The 18,348-nt window shown below is 34.6% G+C and overlaps 1 protein-coding gene across 2 annotated transcripts in view; it reads left to right on the top strand.

The window, feature by feature from the left end:
• Nucleotides 1–9,356: 9,356 nt before the first annotated feature.
• LOC114458936 (nectin-4-like) overlaps nt 9,357–18,348 on the top strand; it is a 28,651-nt gene continuing 19,659 nt past the window's right edge. The window contains exons 1-8 of one of the 2 annotated variants that reach the window (XM_028441318.1): nt 9,357–9,492; nt 12,160–12,501; nt 12,599–12,895; nt 13,183–13,276; nt 13,687–13,841; nt 14,176–14,272; nt 14,362–14,435; nt 14,643–14,841. In XM_028441318.1, the coding sequence (XP_028297119.1) occupies nt 9,411–9,492; nt 12,160–12,501; nt 12,599–12,895; nt 13,183–13,276; nt 13,687–13,841; nt 14,176–14,272; nt 14,362–14,435; nt 14,643–14,680 (1,179 nt within the window). In that variant the 5' untranslated portion in view covers nt 9,357–9,410 and the 3' untranslated portion in view covers nt 14,681–14,841. Of the gene's footprint in view, nt 9,493–12,159; nt 12,502–12,598; nt 12,896–13,182; nt 13,277–13,686; nt 13,842–14,175; nt 14,273–14,361; nt 14,436–14,642; nt 14,842–18,348 lie in introns of those variants that run through there. The other variant, XM_028441317.1, reaches the window with a different exon arrangement.

The following is an 18,348-nucleotide window of genomic DNA, read 5'->3' as shown; positions in this document are numbered from 1 at the left end:
TCTTTGGACTAAATGATGTTTGATTCATTGATCTATGAAATATATAATATGATTTTATAAAATAGTGGGCTGAAGCTTTAAGTTTATAATGATATTAAACATTTTATCTGTCATTCAACAAGTAATAAGAGCTGAAAAAGAGTACAACATTTCCAATGCCAAATAATAATAAGTGGAATTACATCTATTCGATATTTGATAGTTTTCATAGAATAAAAATGGTGACTTGTACTAATAATATGAATAATAATAAGCTTAAGGTCTTTGTTGTATAAATCTGTGAATGGGTTTGGTCCAGAATACATCAGTGAGATGTTAGTCAGATATGAACCCAGCAGGTCTCTCAGATCTATGAACACAGGTCAGATAGTGGAGCTCAGAGTTCACAGCAAATATGGTGATGATGTGTTTAGTTGTTATGCTGCAAAGAAGTGGAACAAACTGCCAGCAGAGCTGAAGTCAGCATCTAATGTGAACATTTTTAAATCAAAGCTAAAGGCACTTTTTTTCTCTACTGCGTATGATTGAAAGAGAGATTTTTGGTGTTTGTTGATGATTTTTATTGATTTTACTGATGATTTTAAATGTTCTTATTGATTTTAAGCTGTTGAATGTTTTATCATGTAAAGCACATTGAGTTTCCTTGTGTATGAAATGCGCTATACAAATAAATTTGCCTTGCCTTGTTGTTAAAATGAAAGGTTACTAAAGCAACAAGGCAGTTTTTATTGTTGCCATCATAGTGACTTGAGAAGGTTTTCCATTACTGGTTGTGTGAGGGTTTTAGTCTGGAGTCAAATGAAAATAAAAACCAGGGTAAAAAAAAAAAAAGCAAATTCTAGAAAATGAAAAGTTAAGATGGTAGCAGGGAAAAAAGTGGGATGTTTTAAACAAGAAAAAACAAACAATAAACGTAGTGATTAGAATTTAAATACCTAATGATAGATCAACGGACATAGTTAGTAGTAGTTCCTGCTTAAATGTCTGTAATATGACCTTTGGTTTGGTGTTTAAATAGTGGGTTTTTGAACTTCTGGGGTTTAGTTGCTGCTGGTGTTTCAGTTGGAGCTTGTACGTCTAGTTTTTGATGAGCTTCATGGTTGATCTGCTGTGGGTAAACACACTAAAGACAGGGTGAACACACAACATCTGATATTTTATTGTATTTTTTTAAATGCAGACATGTTTTACAAGAAATAACTACATAAACTGATAATTGTCTACTCTAGTTTAGACCAAACAATAGTTTTGTTTGCAGAAAATAATGTTTTTTTTCTTTCTTTTCAGTTGTCAGCTAGTATTCCTCTGTACATATTAGAGGAGTTGAAAAAAATCATTTCGGCGATATATCGCTGTATTATGTCACACGATTCTGGGATCATTCTAAATGCATCCATTACGATTTTTTAATTAAAAAAATAATAATATATATATATATATTTTTTTTTTTAACCTTTATTTAACCAGGAAAGTATTTTCCACTGCCAGAGACATTGTAACTACATTGTGCAGTTACACTAAAGTCATGCTGAACTACAGTCAAGTTTAAAAGCCACAGGCAGATTGTATGTTGTTTTTTATTTGAAGTTGTTGACACATAGTACGTTAAAGCCAATGTTTTGAGTGTAAAATATGCCAATAAAATATATGTAAAATATATTAAAAAAATAAATAATATGAAAAAGAAAATCGCAATCAATGCTTTATACTTAAATATTGGGATATATCGTATCGTATCGTGACCTATGTATCGGGATACGAATTGTATCGCCAGATGCCAGGCAATACACACCCCTAGTACATATACACAAAAATAATATAGAAAAATAGCAACTTTGCAAAATGCCATCCTCATCTCCAGGTAGCTCTGGTATACATTTCATTTTTTAACATAAAAAAACAAAAAAAAAAAATGGATGGAACTTTTCACAACCACAGAAACAGAAAAGAAAATAATTTAAACAAAAAAAAAAAAATAAAAAAAAAAACATAACGGTTGGTTACATGTTAAATAATTATTTCGGAATAAAATTTTACATTTTTTAATTTATTTATTTATTCAGTTTATTTCCGACATGGTTGAATTCACAGAAGTTTTGTTAAATTGGTAACTGAAAGATATAAAACGAAAGTTTTTTGGGTTTTTTTTCCAAAATCCAGTCGGGGGTAATTCATGTACACATTTCTCTCAGCCATCGACTTCAAATTTAGTTTATTAAATTCATTTACTGAAACCATGATGAAGCTGTTAATAAGTCAGTGATACTCAACATGTGGCTCTTTATATCTAAATTTTGATTATTATTTCCCTTGAAAATCTTTTTAACCCCTTTTTACCTTTTTCTTTAGCCATTTTGCAACAACCTTTGTCCTATTTTTGCCCCTTTTAAAAAAAGAAAAAAAAAAAAATTGACACTTCTGATTTTAGCTTCCTTTTGACCATTTTTGCTAGTTCTTTTTGACACTTTTATCCATTTCAATGTCAATTCTTAAACCATTTTTTGCCACTTTACATTACAATAAGCTATCTTTTGCGCATTAAATAACACTTGTTTGCTTTTTTCAACATTTTGCCTCTTTTTGTTCAACATTTTTATCATTTTTTACTAGTGTTTGCCACATTTTGCTCACTTAGCTACCCTTTTGCGATTACATACCACCTGCTTTTTTTTACCACCTGCTACTAATTTTTTGTCACTTTACTTACATTTTATTCATCGTAATATCTTTGTTTACCTTCTCAAATGACTGGCTGTGATTGATCATTATAAAGCCTTACAAAAGCTACATAAAAATCATGCTCGGGTTACAAAAATGACCAGCAGGTGGCACTGTGAGGCTGTGTTTCTTTGCAGGCATGATTTCATGATTGTTCACGAGTAAAAAAAATAAATAAAATACAGTGTAAACACGAGTTTGAGATTGTCTTTTTATGAACTTTATTATTATTATTATTATTATTATTATTATTATTATTATTATTATTATTATTATTATTACTATTAATAATCAGTTTTTATTTAAATTTGCATGTATAAAATTTAAATAATTGCAAGATCAGACACTATGATACCATTGGGCAAAACTATATACAATATAAAAAGTGCAGTGTGTTACCAGGAAGAAAACATGGGTACAATGAACATCCTAGTTGATCTAAAAGGTCAGAGTTAACTATAAGTTTACAAGCAAATAATAATAATAATAATAATAATAATAATAATAATAATAATAACAATAATAATAATAATAATAATAATTAATAAATAAATAAATAAACCAAGCCTGCTCTGAGCTCATTCAAAAGCTCCAAAATAACATCGCTAGGTTAACCATATGGTTCATAAGAGACAATCTCCAACTCATGTGTTTACGGTATATATATATATTTTTTTACACGTGAACATTTATGAAATCATGCCTGCAAAGAAGAAACGTATCCCCACAGTGCCACCTGCTGGTCATTTTTTGTAACTCCGTTCGTGCGCGCTCGTCGCGAGCATCAGCATAATTTCATGTCGAAATTAATAATGACCAAAAAATTGATCTTTATGTAACTTTTGTAAGGCTTTTTAATGATCTCACCCTCTGTATTAGATCATGTGCCTGCTTTATATTCTCTCTCCCTTTATGCTTTTATTCTGACACGTTCACTTCCGCATGTCGGCTGAAAAAAAAAAAAAAATAAAAAATAAAAAAAGCAAAGTCACGTGACACAAGGTCACGTGGTCTGGCTTTCTTTCTTTTCTTTTTTTCTCGTTTCAAGAGTTTAGAATGGAAAAAGGAAACATCTGATTTTCTATTTTAAATTCTAAAAGGGCAAAAGAGAATGGAAAACGGAAACTGCCAAACCATACAATGTGCTGTCCCACAGGGTTCAATTTTAGGGCCAAAACTGTTCATTTTATACATAAACGACATTTTCAAAGTCACAAATTGCCTCAAACTAACATTGTTTGCAGATGACACAACCATCCTATGCTCAGGCAAAGACATTAAAACTCTAATAGAGTCAACAAATGAAGAACTATTAAAAATTCAAACATGGTTAGAGGTAAATAAACTAGCCCTAAACGTCAGTAAAACAAAATTCATCAAATTCGGAAAGAGAAAAATAACAGGAGATATAAGACTGAAACTAAATATGGAAATAATAGAACAAGTAAAAGAATATAGGGTACTAGGAGTTTGGATGGACGACAAGCTGACCTGGAAAAAACATATACAAATAGTTAAAAACAAAGTTTCCAAAAGCAGTTACATCCTATGGAAGCTTCAACAAATCCTACATACCAAATCACTTAAAACAATCTATTCTTCACTCATAGCATCGCACTTAAATTACTGCTCCGAAATATGGGGAAATAACTACAAAACGTATCTTGAACCACTATTTAAACTACAAAAAAAAGCTATAAGAATTTTGCATAAAGCACCACACAACGCACACACAAACGAATTATTTGAGAAGGCAAAATACCTAAAACTGCAAGAAATAATACACTACAACACACAAATACACGCATTTAGGGCTTCATCTAAAAAACTACCACATCAAATACAAAAACGTTTCACATACAATCAAAATTCCTACGACTTCAGACATAATAATGTGTTCAGACCAGACAGGGTTAAATCTAACGTTGGCAAACATAGTACTGTGTATAGAGCCATGAACCTCTGGAATAGCCTTGACGCAGAGACACAACAATCCGTAAATCTGAAAGGATTTAAGGAGAAAACACGGAGGACATTTCTACACGCATACAGTTCTCAAGTCAACTCTTCATCGAACTCTACAGCGACTACATGGAACTCATCAACTGGTCATTGAGCGCCATCGACAAAATTTTCACGACGAGGCAATTGCTACAGCACGAACCAGTGTGTCCAAAGGACACATACCCAAGTGGATATGCCACGGATGCACGAGGGAGAAGCCAGATGCTCTGTCTCTCCCAGCTGACAGTGGAAGATGTGGAGGACATCTATCTGCTAGGGGTCATGATCTTTGGCCTGCTAATGATATGGGTATGTGTATGTGCATGTGCCTTTCTGATGGATCGTAAGCTGAGGCGACTTTCAGAGGATATGAAGGTTCTCCGAAAGAAGAAGAACTTTTCGTTTGGAGAGTTGGAGGAACGTAAACAACGACTGGAAAAGAAAGCTAGAGGAGATACGGAAAAAAAGGACAGTGAGGAGGAGTAACAACAGGAACAATGACTGCAGATGAGAACGCATCACAAAAAAAAGGACAAAAAAAAAAAAAAAAAAAAAACGTTAATGAAAAGATGAAATTATGAAGAAGATGAGAATGTTTGACAAGGGAAGAAACGCGGACTGATGTAAAATTATCTGTGTTCAAATCAGGGGACGGATCTGGATAAGCATAATGCTTTTTCCGTCACCCTTTCCGGCATACAAAAAAAAAAAAAAATAAAAAAAAAAATAATGATGTGATTTTGCTCTGAATGTCAAAATGAATTTCTGTGATTGCAACCATGTCGGAAATGAACTGAATAAATAAAAAATAAATAAAATCAAAATCCTTTAAATCCGTCATAACAAAAAGTCTTTGCTTCCAGCAAAAAGAAAGATGACATAAATAGTCAGGAAAAAAGTCAGAAAGAATAAAGTATAAACATAAAATACTGAGTATGCAGGTTGTTGTGTGAAACAGGAGGAATATGGCTGCCTAGCATCCAGGTTCTATAAAATTAACAGCTCATCTTACTAGTGAAATAGCCTATGATTTAAGACAACATTTTGGTTAAATTGCATGTTTATTTTCACAATAATCTGCCCCTGGTTTACGTATAAGAACCATGTGAAACACTAAGCCTTCATGTGAAGGATGAGTTGTTTTTTTTGTTGTTTCAGAGGTTTTAACTCCCATAAACCTGAAAGGCCATCTGATTTTTTTATTCTTCTACTAAATATACAATTTTGATGGTGGTAATGGTAATAATGTGCATTGGCAACTAAGTGATATGCAATGTAACTGATTATTAATATCATTGTTATCATCTAGTGTATATTATTATTACCATTGATTTAAAAATAAAACACAATTTAAAAAAAATGTAAGGGAATGCACATCTCGGGTTCAAACCCGTTTATGAATATACGATTGTCATCTTTTTGTTCTCGCTGATAACACAAGCCATTATTCAAATTCAAAAATGTGTAAAGGACAACTCACGTTAATATGTTTGACAAATCCGTGATTTATGAACAGTTCATTCCTCCGGCACAAGATGGCGCCGCAGAGTCACGTTTAGCTCCAACCAGCAGCAGCTGTCAGTTGTCTCTTTGAAAATGTACATTTACGAGGTACACCTGCATTAACCAGGTCCATGATTTTTTTTTTTTTTTTTTTTTTTTTCAAACTGTTATTTTAATTTGATTGACAAATTTGAAGGAAGTGCACAACATGGACAGGTTGATAAGTGAAATGTAGTAACGCCATCAGCTGACCCAAAACCGTATAGACAGAGAGAGTTGCGACAACTTCGTTCACTCCAATGGTTCGTTTTTTCACAGCAATGGCGGCTCATGGAGCCTCACAATTGTTCCCGGAAGTGTTCAGTTTACTATTGTAGCGAATGGAGCTATAGCGGATTAGATGGTTTGTGATGCACTTTTGAACGGTAAGACGTTATTATTATTATTATTATTATTATTATTATTATTTCTAAACCCGTTCATGTGTGCATTTAGGCATGTTAGTCGATTTTCCCCCCGGTGAAACTATATTTTTTATTTTAATTTTTAAATTTTTTGTATTTTAATTTTTTATTACTATTATTATTATCTTTTTTTTTCATTGTGAGATACACTGCTGTTGTTTTCATGTTCAAAAGAAAAAGAAAAAAATTCTAAATTCTTCTTAGAAAATTAAGGGGGTCATAAGCAGATAAACAGCGTTTACGTCACACAGTTTTATCTACCCACATAGACTACATATCTTCTTCTTTCTAATCAAACAATAAGCTTTTCAATTGTGTTATTTGTGGGAAAAAGTGCGAAACGAAGTGTTTGACTATGATTGAATATGAATCACATTTTTTTTTCATTGTAATAATCCTTTTTTTTTTTTTTTTTTTTTTTTTAGATTGCACATAATGTAAATCAAGCAGCAGTCATTACCTTTCAAGCAGAAAAGTCACCAATTCCATCTTGTACTCCTCCAGACCATACACTGTAAAAAAGACGGCGCTATTGTTATGTTTAGGAACTGTTCTGTAGTAGAGTTAAGTATGTTTGCAACCGTTCAATGTTGCTTCTGCTGTGTTCCAAAGAAGCCTTCTGGTGATGTGTTCATTATATTTGTGGATATTGAGGTAGCACGGTCTGGAGTCATACTATACTTAAAGCCAATGAATCGACCATCGATTGTCTGAGACGATGAGAAAAGGTGCTATTTCTGAATGAAGCATGGAATAGTAAAAGCTTAAACTGTTTAAAATGTTGCCCACAAATGTCATGTCACATCACAATCATGTGTTGTGAGGTCTTTAATAGTGTATTTCAGCATGCTATCCTTTTGCGTTTGCACAGATGAGGCCAGGATCCTGGGCATTTGTTTCAAACAAGGTGGATTTTTTATTTATTTTTAGATGTCTTGTGAAATGTGCTATTGCATTGAAATAGTATCAAGAAATGTCATTTTATTAAAAAATATTTAAATCCAATTGAGTTGTCAATAACTTCTGGAATTTTTGTCAGGATGTTTCAGCACAAGCGGGCAGTGTGGACTGTGGTGTGTTCATGCTAATGGTAAGTGATAAATAAGTGATGGGACTGTGCATCTCGACATCAACAAATATAATAACATAAGCAGGTAGCAAGGGAAAAGGATCATTGACAGAGATGGTTTATATATCAACTCTGTTCTATCATATGAAAAGAATGTAAACAGTTGGTTATAAAATGGATAACAGTATGCACTCAGACTGTTACACCTGTCTAACATCCTGCCTAACATCCTGCCCCGCCCACATCCAATACCATAATGGGGATTTCGGACTTCTTGGACTTCTATGAAACTTGCTGCATTTACGATACCTACGAACTGTAGGACTTCGTAATTTTTTTTTTATGTACATAAACGTTGTCCTCCATAAAACTAAATGCAAAATATATAATTAGATAATATATAAAAAGATAAATGCAGGCCTGCGTCTCTACTTGGGTCATTTGGTATCTTCGTGCTATTTAATGGCAACAGCATTTAAAGGCCTACTGCCTTTAAAGGCCTACTGCCTTTAAAGGCCTACTCCTATAAAGAGCCATTCAACACTCGTCAAATAACATTAGCTTTGAACCTTAGCTTTGAAATTACTTTTTTTTTTTATCTCAGCACGGCGGAAGTAGAAAAAAGCTAAGCGGAAGTAGCATAAACTCATTTTCCAGTAGTGCGCATTCTCATAACCGATCTCAGACCATTTGGCAGTTTTTACAGTGGAGATGTTGGCAATTTCATCAGCGTTACAGTGGATAGAAGAATCACAAGTGAAAGAAATATTAATCTGTTCAGACTCAAGCTCTGTTCTAATGGCAACTCAAAATTTGAAGTCTTCTAGTAGACAGGATTTGGTGAATGAAATTTATGAAAACTCGTACAGACAGCTTTCAATATTTTATTTTGATGGATTTCAGCACTATAGCGATAATGAGGCAGTGGATAGATTAGCAAAACAAGCCCTTACTTCAAATGACCCTCGTATAGACATACGTTTTAGTAGGACAGAGGCAAAGTCATTTATTAAAAGAAATATCACGGCAGAATGGCAGGTGTGTTGGGACTCATCAAACACAGGGAGACATTTAAATGCTATACAGAGCACCGTGGGTTCTAAGAGGTGCATCACTGGAAGTAACAAGGAAGAGAGGATCTTTACTAGATTGAGAACAGGACATACGAGGCTGAATAAAACTTTACATCTCATCAAAAAGCATGATACAGGATTGTGTGAGATTGTGGAGCATGTTCTCCTAAAATGAAGTAGATTTGCAAGACAAAGACAAATTATGCTTCAGGATTTACACCGTCAGGGGATGCAGATTAATGTGGGTAATGTTTTGAATAAAGTTAAAATGAAAAGGATAATCAAATTCCTTAATGATTCAGAAGTTATGGGAAGAATATAGCTTTTTTTTTTCTTAAGATATTGTTATTAAGAATAATGATAATTATTATGACTTGTAAAAGGATAAAACTCTGATTCATACTCTGATACAGTAGGTGGATGAATACCACCCGCCAATAAACTACATACGAAGAAGAAGAACTCAGACCGGATGTTGAGGGCTGGATGTTTGTATGTAAGGGTTTTCCGCATTCTGCAACTGTTACTAGCACTACTTGCTTTAAGGAGCGTGAGGGGCAGATTTTCCCTGATGGTTTGATGGAGGATATTTGTTTCTGTTTTTTATGGATAGTTCGGTGTGAGCTCATGTTCATGCTGCTGCTCAGCGGGCATTCAGAAGGTAAGCTATATCTAAAATCACCATATACACTGCACTGTGCGCAGTGGCGGCTGCTGGTCTTTCATGCAGGGGAAGCTCATTTTCTGCCTACTTCAGAAAATGTATCTGTTTATTTAAATGTGAATTCTAGTAGAATTCACATTTTGTTGTCAACAACTATTTGTAGATTATCACACACGCACGCACGCGCGCGCGTAGCTGCTGCGCGCTGGAGTGTGAGTGTTTGGTCAAAAGTCTCACAACACAAGCAGTAACAGTCTCCACAAACACCAAAAACAGACACTAGGTTTGTCAGAAGTTGATTCGCTATGAGAGGATCAGCAAAGTCTCCGTGTCAACACAGAGCAACGGACTGAAATATTTGGAAACCCCGCCTGTGTGTTTACGTCATACTCTCTGATTGGCTCATTTCGCTGTCAATCAAAATTGAATTAGCCTGAGACAGATCATCCAATCATCATCCATTATTCCAGCGTCCTGAACAGACAGATCCAGCCCACTGCTCCATAGACCTCCTGTGAAGCCCGGCGTCCGATGGGCGGGACTAAGTGCGTCATAACCGAGCATTTATCCAATGAGCGTCTAGTTTGACTGCAGTGGATCAACCACTAAATCCTCTCCCATTGAAGTCAATTGAAGCTGAACTTCACCACTGTTTATTAACACTGTGACGCTGCGGTAATGAATGAAGAACGTCACGCTGTCACTGTCAGTTTCCTGTTATAAGAAGCTGATTCTGAACTAAACATACATGTGTTCTGTCATATATTTAGTCAATGAAATGTACACACAACACTACATATTTGACCACTGATTTTAGGGGAAGCTGAGGTTCCCTTGTAGTCTTGAAGCATCCGCCACTGACTGTGTGTGAGACCGTATTCACACAATCATATCAGTGTAGTTTGTTAGTAATCGATATCATCGACATTAAAGCCGTTATCGTTTTAGTTTGTACGGGTTATTAACCCTCTGGGACCGACGGACGCGCCGGCGCGTCCTGATCACGTGATCGCTTAAAAGAGCCAATAGCGGCGACCCGTGTCGAAAGTGCCGATATCAAACTACAAACCAGTTTTTAAATCATGTCGATAATTTAAAGTGAAGTTATGAGGGGAAAAATGTGCGCGTGTTTTTCTGTGACATGTTCTTGAGCTGTCAAGAACAACCAGCAACAATAATAATAATAATACTGATAAATATAAAGGATGAGGGATAAATATAAAGGATGAGGGATAAATAAAGGATAGATAGAGTTGAGAAGCAGAATTTTTGTTTTCTAGCAACACAATGAGGCACAAATAATTTGTCTTTTCCTGTATTTGTGATTCATACTTTGTTAATAGTTGTACGAGACATTGCTTCCATTTCACTGTAAATAGCTATATATAACTGTTTTTTATTCATCTGTATATACGTTATTGAAATATATAGTTTAGATTTGCCACACAAGCAATAAAAATGCTTCGTTAAAAATGTTAGTGACTTTCATAGTTAAAAAAAAAAAAAAAAAACTAACTTTTTCCCATTCGAATTTGAGTTTTTATAGTGGTTTACGTAACGTAACAAAAACATTTTAAATAACAGCAAAGCATAACAACAGGTTACATGTATTCTGTTTTTTACTTTGCAGAAATGCTGTACTTGAATTAACTTAACAGTAGCATAACCAACTTAACATCTGCATTGCTTCACCGCATGGAATTCAATTCAGAGGGTCCAGCTCTTATAGTGGGGTCTCCTAACCATCTTCCCCTGGTCAGGGGTCTGCAACCTTTACTCTCAAAGGAACTATTTAACTTCATCTCACCTGGATTAAAGTCCTCCTGGAGCCAAAAAAAAAAGACCTTCTGAATGAAGACAATAAAGTGTATTAAATTCTATACAGTTAAAATGATATAGAATAATGTTTTATTTAATTTGATTTATATTGATCATGTTGTAAATGGCAACTTAAAAACAGTTTAAAATAAAAGAAATAAAACAGTATCTTGCATCTTCAATTTCTTACGCATCTCAGTTTACATGAACACAATGTTATATAATTATTATTATTATTTATTTATTTTTTAGTTAATGTATTTGAAAGGCTATAAAGCAACTTGGATTTGAAAATGCATGATCATGTGGTCAACACATGCTAAATGTTCATTTCTTGCCACACATAAAGCATGCATATTTAACCAGCAAATTGGTGGTGAAATGAATCTGTTCCCACACAATTAAAATCTCTATTTTCTTCCAGAATAGTGTTTTTGTTAGTTTAGTTATCTTACCGGGGATTTAAAACGTAAGGATAGCCACAGGTGCAGGAAAGTTGATGGTCTGTAGATGTTGGTAGCTCTGCTCTTCACAGTCTACCTGAAGCTGTGACGATCACGCACCGCTACTTGGTTCAGACCAGACACCCACCCAACAAAGTGAACCAGTCTAAGTAGCAACATAGAGCAAATAAATGTGTGATTTGTCATTCGATTAGTCGACTAATCGTTTCAATAATCGATGACTAGTCGACTATTAAAACAATCGTTAGTTGCAACCCTCCATTTACACGCGTTCTCACGCATGGTTGATAAATGAGCGCCAATATGTTTGGAAAATGTGGAGACTTGAGGGTTTTAAATGGGTTTGGTTCCAATTCTAATTGACTTCCTGTTTATCTTGCAGGGCTTCAGGTGATTGGTGGAAGGGTGACTGTGGTACAGGGGGCCACTGTCACCCTCCCCTGCCAACTGACAGACTCTAAGGAAACGCTAAAGCAGATTTTATGGCAGAGGAGCACCCGGGGACGACCTTTCAGAGACAACTTTTTCATTATCCTTGAGAAAAATGGAAAATATCCGATTGAGTTAACGGATGATAGGTTTAGATTTGTTGGGAATTTCACCGAGAAGAATGGATCCCTTCAGTTGTCCAACGCATCTCTCATGGATGAAGGAAGCTACAGCTGTATCTTCTTATTGCTTGAAAGTGGAAATCACAAGACTGAAGTGTCGCTAAATCTGCTGGGTACACAGTATTTTACATGGTTTCTGAACATTGAAATTCTATATTTTTCCATTTTTTTTCCCAGTTAATGTTGATGTTTTTCCTCATTCTCCTATAGTGCCTCCTGTCACAAGCCTTAAGAATGAGAGTGTGGTACTGGGTAGTGAAGAGGTTTTGCTCGCTACATGTACAGCCGCTGCTGCCAGACCCCCTGGAGAGGTGAGGTGGGTCACTGGCAATGCAAAGGTTAGAGTGACAACCAACTCTACCAGACATGACAACGATACCACGACCACAAAAAGCTCACTGTTTGGAGTGCCCACAAGAGATTTAGATGGCCAGCTGATCCAGTGCGTTGTCAGCAGTGTGGCACTGGACACAGACAAGTTCCAGCCCTTCTTTCTGCAACTTTTCTGTGAGTAAAACTGAAACACAGTCATTAAAAATCAAAGAATCCTGTTCTACTGGAGAGTAGCAATGCACACTCCCTGAAAATTATTTGAAAATAATGTTATACGAGGAATTAATACGCATGATTGCTTTCACATCAAATGTAAAATAGATTTTTTTTCTATTCCAAGTTTTACGTCCCTTTAACAGACTGAATAACATCACCACCATCCCACAGTCTTTGAATGTCTGTTATTTGTGATTTACTAATGACGTGATGATGTTCCCTCTTTTTTTTTCTTCTTTTTTCAGTTTCACCCTCTAATGTCAGCATCATTGAATCTTCAGATGACTCTCTGCTTTGTATAAGTGAAGCTCGTCCTGAACCAACTTTCAACTGGACCAGGTCTTGTACTCCCAGTATTTAATCTCTTAGTTTGACAATCCAATCTAAGACAATGATATTAGAGCTTCATTATTTTGATTATGGGCTTTTAACAAATCACATCCACAGCAATGCAATGCCATACACGCGGAGTTTGCCCCCCCCCCGGCAACAATCTCAAACCCCGCCTATGACGCCATACCTGGCATACTACTCATATTCTGTTTTAAAGTGAATGGACTCGGTATAAGAAGTGCAAAGAACATAGAATACTCAATTAGATGTTGTTGTTAGCCATTGTCATGTTAGCATCTTAGCTCGATTTATTTGCTGGAAAATGAAGAAATGAAGATGATCTCCAATCTGGAAATACACGTTTTGTTTTTTTTTGGTAATTTGGATCCAGCTGAGTCTTTGTTGTGATCTTTTAGGTCCGGACTGGCTTTGCCTCTGTCGGGTGTCAGGGCTGAAGGTGCACAGCTGAAGTTTCTCAGTAGGTCCTTGGATCTGAAAGGCCTGTATCATTGTGAGGTTTCAAACCTCTACGGCCGACAAAGTGCTCAGGTCTTTGTGCATGTGCTTTCAGGTGAGGTTAGCTTCATGATCATTTCATCGGAACTTTTCTGGACTTAGTTTGACTTTGTTAGTACACGTTTAATTGTGTGTTTTTTGTGTGACTAAAATGCACAGCCTAGAGTTGAATTCCATTCTTATGAAGTCGTCCTAATAATAATAACAGCTGAACATAAGTCTGGCTCAGAAGATTCCTATGAATGACCAGGAAAATCATACCATGTGACAAAGCAAAGAATGAGCTGATGAAGTTAATGAATGACTGCTCAGTACTCACTAGTCTAAGAGTCAGTCATGCACAAAAGCTAGAGCATGCTCAGTCATGTATATTGTCTTTGTTTCATCAGTGTCGCCACCGAGCCTCGTCATAGGATGGATCCTTTTTGGGCTGTTGCTTCTAATTGTGGCAGCATTTACCTGTTATAGGTTTGGATTTTTGAAAAGGTAAACCCCTATTTCCTGCAGTGACACTCCACAACTGTGCTGAGGGTTACCTCTACCTATATAGGATAACTGTGATCTGTGTTTTGTAGGTTCACGGAGAAGAAGAACTTCCAAGGGGTTCCAACTACTGAGAGCACACCCAAAGAAGAATCAAGACAAGCAGGTGTGCTTTAATGTACCAAAAACACATTGTTTTAAAATACAACACATAATCAAATTATTTATTGAGTTTATTACCATTTACACAATTTATTTAATAATTACCTTCATTTTTTTTGACGGTGGCTCACTTTCTGACTATCTTAAATACTTTGAAGCTTTACTTTACCCGCAATTGATTTTAATTGTGTGCTCATGTTGTTTCTGACAGCTGCAAAAGGGTTGGACGAAGCTGAAAGTCATCTTTGAGAAAAAAGTAAATTGATCAACAGAAAGTGGAGTTGAACAATCAGAATGACAAAACATGAACTGGAAGCTGAAAAAGCTACACAGATATAAATAAACAGGAAGTCATAGAGACACATGAAAGCCATCAGAAAATGTTTTGATGCTTTCCTTATAAGAGAACGGGGACAAGTTTGAATTCTTGACTTCCAAACAGTTTACAGTATAAAAAATATGAAAAATACACTAAGGTTACCTTGGACTTGCAGCCTTATTTGTATCAGCAATGAGTTTTACAACATACTCTCTCGGTTTTGAAACCACCTACTTTAGACATGTTGGCACATGCAACAGGGGTTTTTTTTATGAGTGTGTTTTGACAGGTTGCTTATTTATCTCAAGAGTTTTTAGAAATTTTTTAAAAAAACACAAAAAAAAAACCCCACTTTTGGTTGCAGTGCATTATCGTTTGTTACTTCCTTTGTCTGTTTCAGGTGTCGCTGCTTTTAACTGTTGTTTTTAATGATATTTGAAACTCTAATTTCTGTCGACACCTTGCACTTGTATTAATTTCTCCACAGCACTTTGTGATTTTATCTGCAAAAAGCACTTTATAAATAAATTACTTACTTAAGAATTAAGAAACAATAAATGTATTTTGAAGTTGCTACATATGATAACTCTGATATAAAAAGAATTACCGGGAACAAGCTTGAATAAAAATGGTGTCAAGAGAAGTAAAAACACTTGTATGCATGTTTGTTTACAGTGGAGATGAAGATACTTTTTATTGGCAATTTCAACTTTTTTCCTTTCTCTTTGGACTAAATGATGTTTGATTCATTGATCTATGAAATATATAATATGATTTTATAAAATAGTGGGCTGAAGCTTTAAGTTTATAATGATATTAAACATTTTATCTGTCATTCAACAAGTAATAAGAGCTGAAAAAGAGTACAACATTTCCAATGCCAAATAATAATAAGTGGAATTACATCTATTCGATATTTGATAGTTTTCATAGAATAAAAATGGTGACTTGTACTAATAATATGAATAATAATAAGCTTAAGGTCTTTGTTGTATAAATCTGTGAATGGGTTTTGGTCCAGAATACATCAGTGACATGTTCGTCAGATATGAACCCAGCAGGTCTCTCAGATCTATGAACACAGGTCAGATAGTGGAGCTCAGAGTTCACAGCAAATATGGTGATGATGTGTTTAGTTGTTATGCTGCAAAGAAGTGGAACAAACTGCCAGCAGAGCTGAAGTCAGCATCTAATGTGAACATTTTTAAATCAAAGCTAAAGGCACTTTTTTTCTCTACTGCGTATGATTGAAAGAGAGATTTTTGGTGTTTGTTGATGATTTTTATTGATTTTACTGATGATTTTAAATGTTCTTATTGATTTTAAGCTGTTGAATGTTTTATCATGTAAAGCACATTGAGTTTCCTTGTGTATGAAATGCGCTATACAAATAAATTTGCCTTGCCTTGTTGTGAAAATGAAAGGTTACTAAAGCAACAAGGCAGTTTTTATTGTTGCCATCATAGTGACTTGAGAAGGTTTTCCATTACTGGTTGTGTGAGGGTTTTAGTCTGGAGTCAAATGAAAATAAAAACCAGGGTAAAAAAAAAAAGCAAATTCTAGAAAATGAAAAGTTAAGATAGCAGGGAAAAAAGTGGGATGTTTTAAACAAGAAAAAACAAACAATAAACGTAATGATTAGAATTTAAATACCTAATGATAGATCAACGGACATAGTTAGTAGTAGTTATTGCTTAAATGTCTGTAATATGACTTTTGGTTTGGTGTTTAAATAGTGGGTTTTTGAACTTCTGGGGTTTAGTTGCTGCTGGTGTTTCAGTCGGGGCTTGTACGTCTAGTTTTTGATGAGCTTCATGGTTGATCTGCTGTGGGTAAACACACTAAAGACAAGGTGAACACACAACATCTGATATTTTATTGTATTTTTTTAAATGCAGACATGTTTTACAAGAAATAACTACATAAACTGATAATTGTCTACTCTAGTTTAGACCAAACAATAGTTTTGTTTGCAGAAAATAATGTTTTTTTTCTTTCTTTTCAGTTGTCAGCTAGTATTCCTCTGTACATATTAGAGGAGTTGAAAAAAATCAATTCGGCGATATATCGCTGTATTATGTCGCACGATTCTGGGATCATTCTAAATGCATCCATTACGATTTTTTAATTAAAAAAATAATATTTTTTTTTTAACCTTTATTTAACCAGGAAAGTATTTTCCACTGCCAGAGACATTGTAACTACATTGTGCAGTTACACTAAAGTCATGTTGAACTACAGTCAAGTTTAAAAGCCACAGGCAGATTGTATGTTGTTTTTTATTTGAAGTTGTTGACACATGGTACGTTAAAGCCAATGTTTTGAGTGTAAAATATGCCAATAAAATATATGTAAAATATATTAAAAAAATATGTAATATGAAAAAGAAAATCGCAATCAATGCTTTATACTTAAATATTGGGATATATCGTATCGTATCGTGACCTATGTATTGGGATACGAATTGTATCGCCAGATGCCAGGCAATACACACCCCTAGTACATATACATAAAAATAATATAGAAAAATAGCAACTTTGCAAAATGCCATCCTCATCTCCAGGTAGCTCTGGTATACATTTCATTTTTTAACATAAAAAAAAAAAAAAAACATGGATGGAACTTTTCACAACCACAGAAACAGAAAAGAAAATAATTTAAACAAAAAATTATAAAAAAAAACATACCGGTGACAGGTTGGTTACATGTTAAATAATTATTTCGGAATAAAATTTTAAATTTTTTAATTTATTTATTTATTCAGTTTATTTCCGACTTCCGAATTCACAGAAGTTTTGTTAAATTGGTAACTGAAAGATACAAACGAAAGTTTTTCGGTTTTTTTTCCAAAATCCAGTCGAGGGTAATTCATGTACACATTTCTCTCAGCCATCGACTCCCAATTTAGTTTATTAAATTAATTTACTGAAACCATGATAAAGCTGTTATTAAGTCAGTGATACTCAACATGTGGCTCTTTATATCTAAATTTTGATTATTATTTCCCTTGAAAATCTTAAAAGGGGGACACTTTTTAACCCCTTTTTACCTTTTTCTTTAGCCATTTTGCAACGTCCTTTGTCCTATTTTTGCCCCTTTAAAAAAAAAATTGACACTTCTGATTTTAGCTTCCTTTTGACCTTTTTTGCTAGTTCTTTTTGACACTTTTATCCATTTCAATGTCAATTCTTAAACCATTTTTTGCCACTTTACATCCCAATAAGCTATCTTTTGCGCATTAAATAACACTTGTTTGCTTTATTCAACATTTTGCCTCTTTTTGTTCAACATTTTTATCATTTTTTACTATTGTTTGCCACATTTTGCTCACTTAGCTACCCTTCTGCTTTTTTTTACCACCTGCTACTAATTTTTTGTCACTTTACTTACATTTTATTCATCGTAATATCTTTGTTTACCTTCTCAAATGACTGGCTGTGACTGATCATTATAAAGCCTTACAAAAGCTACATAAAAATCATGCTCGCGTCAAACACACACGAACGGAGTTACAAAAATGACCAGCAGGTGGCACTGTGAGGATGTGTTTCTTTGCAGGCATGATTTCATGATTGTTCACGAGTAAAAAAATAAATAA

Source organism: Gouania willdenowi, unplaced genomic scaffold (assembly GCF_900634775.1).
Source record: "Gouania willdenowi unplaced genomic scaffold, fGouWil2.1 scaffold_215_arrow_ctg1, whole genome shotgun sequence".
In the NCBI taxonomy this organism is placed as follows: domain Eukaryota; kingdom Metazoa; phylum Chordata; class Actinopteri; order Blenniiformes; family Gobiesocidae; genus Gouania; species Gouania willdenowi.
Note: the sequence above shows the minus strand (reverse complement) of the source record. Positions and strands in the feature narration are given on the sequence as shown.